Source organism: Eufriesea mexicana, unplaced genomic scaffold (assembly GCF_001483705.2).
Source record: "Eufriesea mexicana isolate 0111107269 unplaced genomic scaffold, ASM148370v2 scaffold4304, whole genome shotgun sequence".
Taxonomy (NCBI): Eukaryota; Metazoa; Arthropoda; class Insecta; order Hymenoptera; family Apidae; genus Eufriesea; species Eufriesea mexicana.
In genome coordinates, this window is record NW_016912293.1 from 657,607 (window position 1) to 666,853 (window position 9,247).

Below are 9,247 nucleotides of genomic sequence, written 5' to 3' on the forward strand. Positions count from 1 at the left end.
TTTTTTTTTTTTTTTGCTTATTTCTTCGTGGAGAACATCTGTAGAAAACATAAGAAATGAAGAGATAGTAATTGTGTTTATTTTGGTGTATAAAGATCCGCAAAAATATTTATATGAATGTAAATTTTATTAAATTTTTCCATGTTATAAGGAAACTATGTTACAATGCAATAAAGAGAATCATAAGTTTGCAGACAGCCCTTACCATAACTTTTGCAAACTTTTTACAGGCCTTTTAATTCCTATCCTAAGTTTACGACTTCAGGTTGAATAGGTTTATGAGTTTATGTCAAATCGTAAACGCTTTCTCGACAATGTTTTTATCTTGTTTAAGAATATTTATTATATATTCGACTGGCTCGGTTTGTTTCATATTTTAAAGACGAAGCAACGATTAATTACAAGACCTAATTTTCATGAAAATCACGTATTTACGTATAATGAAATTCCAAGATATTCGAAAATTCGCTTATGTTTACAGATTAATTGGATACTGATTAAATTTGTCAGGTTAAATGAGAAATTATCGATGAAGGAGTCCACGATGATTTAATATTTAAGATTCATTAACTCTAATCTACTTCTGTGAAAATTTGAGATTTTTGATCTACCTTTTAACAGGTTTGCAAGACATTTACTGGAGTAACGAAAGCGAACCCCATAAAAAGACAATATAAAAGTTCCAGTACTGGTTAATTCGCCAATAACGAACGTACTAAAATGTTTATGTGAAACGTAACTCACATCACAGTGAGAAAATGGATAATTTAAAAAGCACAGGAGGGTCCAAAATGAAAGCTGAATCTTTTATTCGAGATCACAGTTTTTAAAAGGAATTTTATTCATTGTTTTAATTTGATGAAATTTTATAACTTCGTGTTCAAAACCATTTTGATATGAAAAGAAAAAGCACATAATCATAAATCAATTTTGATTTTACAAAGGAAAGTTAGTATTACATTATGCAGTTGATAAAAATATTAAGAAAAAATTAATTCCTTTAAAATATTTTCGTTTATTTATACTATTATTATATAATTATTAATTATGACTGTTATTTGTATCGTGTATTATAATATTCTATATAACCTAATTATTATACAGAATACAATGTTTATATGTATATTAGTGTCGAGAGAATTATTAAAAAGTGCTATTATTTTATTAGCGACTATACCTTTGAAAACAACATAGAAATATTACAAATAAATATTAAAAATATACCAATCAAAGAGGAATTTCCTAATATATGCAAACGTCATCACTAAAGGTTAACTCCATTCGCAATTACCCTTTCTGTAGTAAGAAATGGACACCAATATCTTCTATATTTTTTAACAGTTAACACATTAGTATATTTTGATAAAAATATTTAAATAACGAAAACAACTCGCAATAAACTATTTTAAACAAAAAATTGATTGACACTTTCTAGAAAATTCTTGTCTCTCTCTCACACTCTTATTAACCATCACATACCCATGTTTCCTCTTTGACAATTCTCACATAACTGTTTTATTCTGGCACATTCTTCTAAACATTTTTTAAACATCATTAATGCTAGACTGCACTCGCAAATATTATATTTACATTATCACAAATGAGTTTCACTTATTCAACTTCCTTCGCATTCACACATATAAAACCAACACTCATAGCTTATACCTAGAAATCTCACTATTGTTCACCTTGATTAATTAGTAGCAAGATTGAGCACTCTAATCTCATTGGAAGCTAAATCTTGTATATACTTCGCATCATTCTGTAATACAAAAATCAAATATGAAGTTGAGAGATACTTGAAGCATTTTCTAATTCATCAGGGTTATCAATAAAATTTTATTTTGTTAAATTTTATTATTATTTTATTAAAGAATCTTAGATAATTCGAATTAACCACTTGGAAGAAAAATTGACAGACTTCCTCACCAACACAATCTCATCACCCTTACACCCTGTCTTATCGATAGTCACAATTGCTCGAAGCTGTCGTTCCAACTTCGCCATATTTCACCAATAACTTCACCATGAAATCAAACCTTTTGAAGCATTTTCTAATCTATCAGTGCTGTCAATAAAATTTTATTAATATTTTATTAAGGGATATTAGATGATTTAAATTAACCACCTGAAAGAAAAATTGATAAATTTTTTCACCAACATAATCTGATCACCCTTGCACCTTATCTTATCGATAGTCACAATTGCTCGAAGTTTGCTTCGAATTCCTCCAATCACGATTCTCAGAATTCTTTCCAAAAAATTACCGATAATTCCAGTCATAAACAGCATGTCTGGAAGCCAGGAAGCCGGAGCTGAAGAGCCACAATCAAAGCCACTTCTGCCTATTCACTCGTCAGCTTGCTTCTTGTTTCGCTCTCGAAATCTCTTCTTTGTTTTCCCCGATCCACCTGCTTTACATCCACGCTTCCTCCAGATAACCCGATGGCAACGGCATTCCCTGAGCAAGTAACGACGCAAAGCCACCGTACGAGAGATCTCACCGCCCTCTTTCATCTTACGTCAGGATCGTATCCTTCAGACGAACAGCCCCAAACCCTGATCTCTCGCGTTACACGGGATCTCCTTAACAGGAACATTATTCCTGGCTTCGAACGTTTGCCAGTTCAGGCAAGTTCCTCTCTCTCTCTCTCTCTTCTCTTCTTTTTTCGACTCGACCAGGTTACCACGCAGCCACCGGTATTTTCCGACGTCGTTCTTAGACCCCGCTCCTTCCCTGCAGTCCCGCGGATTCTTCCGTTCCAGCTAATTCCGGATGCAGCCAGCGAGCTGTACGTGCAGCCGTAGCTTCGCGGAATTATTCACGATATCATGTAAGATGTAATCACGTAACGCAGCTACCGACGAAACGATTTCGTTCCTCCTGTTTTCCTCCGCACCCCTCGTCGACGTGGCAGAAAATTGCTCGCACTGTCAGTGGCTGAGCTGAAACTCTCTAAGTTTCTCTGCGTGTATGTCTAGTTTCGCGAGTGTATAGACTAGTAGAAGGGATGATGGTAACTTGAATGTCACGAAGGTCAATGATTGTCTCCTGAACTTGGCTCGCACTGCTCGATATTGTATAAAAAAAAATATCGTCAGGTGACTGATTATATATATATGTAGGATTGGAAATGACTGGGGTTGAAAGATTGACGGGAGTGTTTGAACTTAGAACAAAGGTGACCTCGCGCAAGAAGATCGAATGGATGTGTATGACAGCCGAGTGCGATAGACGATTGGAAATTAGTTTATGAGTGCGGCATGTGTTTGAAGTACTTGGCTCACCTTGGCTGAGGGGAAAGAGGCATGATTGGGAAGGAAAGCCTGAGTGGGGGAAAAAGGACAAAATGAATGGTTTAAATAAGGGTGCAAGGGTACAGGAGAGTCAGAGTGTGCCACTGTGTCAGTCAGGAAGTATGTAAGAAATCCAAGTCAGTCTAAGAAAGATCGGAAGATCGTCATTCTACTTATAAGCTTATTTTATTTGATTAAAAAGCCAACAATGCTATCTTGAGTCAACCCACCCAAATCTGATCCTACATACAGTGCTGGACAAAAGTATTGACACAGTATGATTGTCGTGGTACAAGTGCATATCACCCTATTTTAATTATTTCATATACAAAATCTGACGAAGGAACATCTCTAATACCTCGTCGCCAATTTCCCATTCATATATATGTCGGATTTTCAAAGGGAGGAAATATTCTGCCATCTTCGATTCCGGTATTCCGCTTCAAGAAGAACATCGTGTTTTATAATAGAGATTTCACGATACGAGTTTTATTTCTCTAGGATGCTAGGGTTTGAGAATGAGTGCGAGGGAACACCTGGGCCTACCTGGCTGATGATGGATTATAAACAGTAGCCTCGGGTTTAGATTCAAAATAACCCTTATTCTTTATATTTGCTAATCAATCTGTATCCCTACATATATGTTCCAAAATTCAAGAATATAGCCTTTACTAACTCCTCAAATAATTCCAACGAAAGCTTATTAATAACGCGAGTTTGAATGTTACATAAAGAAGAATAATATGTTATACTCGTGGTAAGAGTAATTAGCTAACAGGTACCAGGTAACTAGGTCCCTATCTCGATAAATGCCAATGTAGCTACAAAGATAGAGAATCCGGAACGTCTATCGATAATCTCTATTCCTCCTGAAATCCTGTACTTTGCGAAGTACCATCGTTCACTTAGGATAGATCGAGAGGATTAAATTGAATTAAGAGACGATCAATGGCGATGATCACTCGTGTTATTCGATAATAAAACGTACCCTTCACCGATCCCAGGAACCACCCTATATGAAGCTAAAGTACCTGTCCACCACCTGACATTCCTCTGACGGAAAGCAAGGAGACCACCAAGAATGATAGACCTGCTAGTGTCGAATGTAACACTGTGGAATTTGCTGTGAGCATCCTTGGACGACCAAAACTCGCGGCCTCGAGGCAAAGCCTGATCCCCTGGCTAGAGGCCAGGCCCTGGTGCACTCTGTACAGTTAGGAGCGACGCGCGTTAACGAGCCGCCTGCAGCCACCCTCGAAATCTCGATCGTGGAAAACAAACGACACGCTTTATCTTTGTCACGCGAGAACAACACGGTTGCAAACAGAACACGGCGTTAATTCGACCCCCGAACGGAGGAGCGTTGTCGTGCCTTATCACGAATCGGAAATCAATCGTTCATGCCAGCCTCGTCCTTTGCACGGCGGAATGACCTTTACCCGTGCGTCGATAACGAGGGACGTGTATAATCATCGGTCCGGTTAGCCGACGCTTTATTTCGCGCCCTTAGCCGGCTCGTTGCTTCGGTTACGCCCCAGGATGCACGTAGACCAGAATGCCTCTTGCACCCTCTTGCGCGTCTTTGACGTCGTCGTCGCCGTTCGCCTCCGCGGTTTTACGCGATTACACCGCATTAGGGGCTGTTTACATGGACCCTGTGAGCCAGCCGGAATCCCTGCGGCAGAGAGGCCGGGCCGAGATATCGGGGAGGGACAAGGGTTGAAATGTTTCAGCCAGAAAGTGCAAGTAATTAATGAGACGCGATGTCTTATCGACCGGTTAATTAAATGTTTTCGCTGGATTTAGAGGGGAGAGTGGCTTCTTGGGTACTGTTTCGAGCCGTTGACAAGCTACCTCGTCTTGCTCGTGGATTCGTGTTAAGTATGGAGCTTTTGTGGGTAGTCGTTGTTGTAAATAATGGGGCATCCGGATCTTTTATTTCTTTAGTGGTTAGCGAATAGTGGAAATTCGAATTTCCACCAGTAATACTTTGTTCTGGTGTGGTGGTGTAATGGTTCTATCTGACAGGAGCTACGTGGTTCGTAGCTTTAACTAGTGTTCGTTGTTGAATATTATGGATTGCCAAATATTAAAATTTTAAATTGTATAATAGATTTTAAATGGAGGAAGTTTTGGCACTTGCAAAATATTAATTCTATTATTAAGTTTGCTAATAGTAGTTTGTCATGATGTAGGTAATGGTACCATGTGATTGGCTACATCTTATTCGAAGCTTTATATTATATATTGTAGATTTAACAAGTATTCGTTGTTGAATATTATAGATTGCCAAATATTAAAATTTTTAGTTGTATAATAGATTTTAAATAGAGGAAATTTTGGCACTTGCAAAATATTAATTCTGTTATTAAGTTTGCTAATAGTATTTTATCATGATATAGGTAATGATACCATGTGATGGGCTACATCTTGTTCATGTCATACATCGTAAATTTAACAATTGTTGAATATTATAAATGGCCAAATATTAAAATTTTTAATTGCATAGCAGATTTTAGATGGAGGAAATTTTAGCACTTGCAAAATATTAATTCTGTTATTAAGTTTGCTAATAATATTTTGCTGTGATGTAGGTAATAGTACCACTTAACAGTGTACTTATTCGTGGCTTTGTATTAAATATATAATTAAAATAAATAAATTACAGAATATTTTTAAATGATTTTTACTTGTATAATAATCTATAAATAATGAAAGTCGCGATATTTTTAAAGTATCAGTTTATTATTAATTTTAATATTTCTACTTTGCTATGATATAGTAGCCACTTAAAATTCGAGTATCTATTACAGGATATGAAAAATTTCGATTACAATCTGAATATAACCAAAGTTACAATATTTTCAAAGTACTAATTATATTTCTGGATTAACTAATAATGTTTCACTACGACATAACGATTCCTTAAAAATTTTCCTTCAAATTCTCCCATTCGGTGTAATATGTAAATTAAATCCAGCATCCTTTGATAACCAATATATCGAAAAACCTATACATCTGAAACCTAATTTCCTAGACCAAACATTAACAGGCTAGTTTCGAGTTAATCACACAGGTCTAACAAAAGCGTAATTAGAATAAAGTACACGTGCAATTTGAAGCTTCTGCGTTATCGCGAATTCGAACAATTGTGCATCCATGTAGGCCAGAACTCGTATAGGTGGCAATCTGTATCATCGAGGGTCCTATCAATCAAGAACCAGTGCAATTAGAGAACCAAGCAATGCTGAATCTGTACAGTAGCCAGCTCGCATAGTCAGGAAACCGAATAATTTGGAACATGCGCAATCGAAAATTCGAGTAACCGGAAACCCTTTCAATTCAATACGCGTTTAGAACGAACTAGGAAAGTCGACAAGAGATCTACACGTTTGGGAAATTGAACAGCCCAAAACCCGTTCGATCGGAAACCCGATCGATAGACCGCCGGGATTTATGTAACTCGAGCAGATGGAGAAACTCTTTTCAATGGAAATGTATACATTCGAGAGTGGTTCAAAAGAGGATCTGCACGGTCAAAAATTTGTGAAGTTGCAAATCCTTATGCTTCATGGCGTGAAATATCGTATGATCGAGTGGTTATGCAGTTTACACTTTGACAACGAAGCAGTTGTACCAGAGTGTTAGAGAACAGTCAGTTTAAATTTCTACTTTCAGAATTATTGTACAGTTGAGCTGTTAACAGGTTAAATTGGATTAGTTCCAGTTTCCGAATGTTTTAAAATTTTAATTTCAAAGTATTGAATAACTGAAGCTTAACTTTTATATTTAAAATAAATTTCGAAATTTTTATTTTGTGCGGATAAGTAATTTGGCAAATTGACAGTTCAAATAATGCAATTGTTTTAATAAATAAAAGATAAAAATAAAGAATTATCTGTTAGTAGTTAATCAGTGATATTTTCTTGTATTTATTAGAATTGTTTACCATATATTTTTATTTTTTATTTTTGCTTTAGAAAAATTGTATGGTAACGAGTGCAATTGTTTTATGATCAGATCTAATATATTTAAACAGCAGAATATTTAATTAAATAAGGAGTATATTAGAAAAATTGTTGCTTGCATTTTAAACCGAGATATTATCTACAAATAGAGTTGTAAATGTATTTGTAACTCGACACAATATTAATATTTCTGAATGTCCAACTGGCTATTCATAATACCATTTGGCATGTGGCCCAACGCAACTTTGATACTTCTGAAATGACTAATTGACTATTTAAAATACAGTTTTGTATAATGTGGTATTTTATATCACCGTCTTAAACGATGGTCATAAATTATAATCTTAAACTGTAATAGCATTCATTCATATCAGTTAAATGCAAATCAATTATAATTATATTCATTATTTCGAATTTTGTCATTTTCTGTGTTCCCAATGTAGGTATCTTAACTTTCTCAGAAATTTAATAAATAAAACTGTCATATGTCCAAGATTTTCATAATATTTTTGAGTAATGAATATATTTGTAAGCAAAAGAAGCAAATTAAAATTGGTTTCAATTGGAATTCATAGTTGCAAACCATTTTCTTCTGTATCGCGATCGATAATGTTAGAGACCCATTCTGTATTTTTCGAAAAATTCTCCTGACCATTTCTTTTCTATAAATTTCTCTTTTCTCTTTTCCAGCCATCGCCCAGGCCGGAAAAGGTTGACCGCGTGGTAATCGATGGCCACGTGATACCCAACCACGTCCTCTTCACGACACCGACGCCTCACAATGTCCCTTATGAGACCCTAACGTTCACAGATAACGTCAAGGTCACCGTTAGCTTCCTCAAGGAACACGATAAAGGTAAAACCCATTTTTCAAAATTAATTTCGATCAACTTTCGACGAATCTCTGTCATTGGAATTAATACTTTATTAGGATTTAAATAAGGGAAAACTTTTAAGTGACGTTTCCATGAATTCTGATGAGCACAGCGTAGGTATTAATATCATAAATGAAGAACGACGTGAAAAGCCAATTTGCTTGAATTAAATCGCGTAAATTCTCGAACGTTCCCATTCATCTTTTTATTAAATACTAAAATTCAAGTAGCCTTTATCTTTTCACTCTTAAAAACAGCCCAGTACATATAAAGTTATATTACCCTCTTGACATCTTCGGTTATCTTTACTACCTGTTATATTCTTGGATTATCTCGTGCTCGCGAAGAATATTCAATTTTGACAAGTCTTGACTGAAGAAATTTTTTGAAGAACTGGAAATAGAATTCTGCAATTTTTTGAAGCTATTTTTCAAAGCTTCGTTCCTCGAATATTTATATTATTAAATTATTGTAATTATTGCGATAAATATTATACTATTGTAGTAACTAGTACTGTTATTATTCTATAATATGTTAGAAATCATTAAAAATTACGAAATGTTTATCTAAAAAACTTTTCTCTAGTTCCAGTAGTTTCCAGGATAACGTCAGAGAAATTAAAATTTCGGAGGGTAGTTTCATCCCCTAGACTTGAATTACAGTTGAATTACAGTTAAAAGACTGTATACCTTTTACTTCATATTTCATCATGAATCTTTAAAGTTTCATGGAAATGACATATCAAACGTTAAATGTTAAATATCATTACAGCATATCAATAAAAATATTACTATTATTATCATATAGTATTTACATATTTCATATTTATATTCACATATACGTTTCAATTTTCTATTATCACTAATTTCTCATTATCATCGTCGCACAATATTAATTTCCAGCTAATAACAATCACTTATCGCTTTAATTAAACTCAATCCAGTATCCTATTTTAATTTAATCGAATTATATAATTACTACCACTACAAATTCCATTATAACTATCAATCTCTCTCAATTCTTCATTCGTCCAGAATCAGGATAATCAATTACACGATCAAAATTACGAACGAACTTAATCGAAAGTTGAGTCGTTTCAGGATTATA

The 9,247-nt window shown here is 34.8% G+C and overlaps 1 protein-coding gene across 1 annotated transcript in view; it reads left to right on the forward strand.

Annotated features, from left to right (window-relative positions):
* The window catches only part of Fas1 (fasciclin 1 Fas1 domain-containing), a 588,690-nt gene that overhangs the window by 497,942 nt on the left and 81,501 nt on the right, over positions 1-9,247 (forward strand). The window contains exon 6 of the mRNA XM_017905693.1: positions 7,956-8,121. Within this exon, the coding sequence (XP_017761182.1) occupies positions 7,956-8,121 (166 nt within the window). The remainder of the gene's footprint in view (positions 1-7,955; positions 8,122-9,247) is intronic.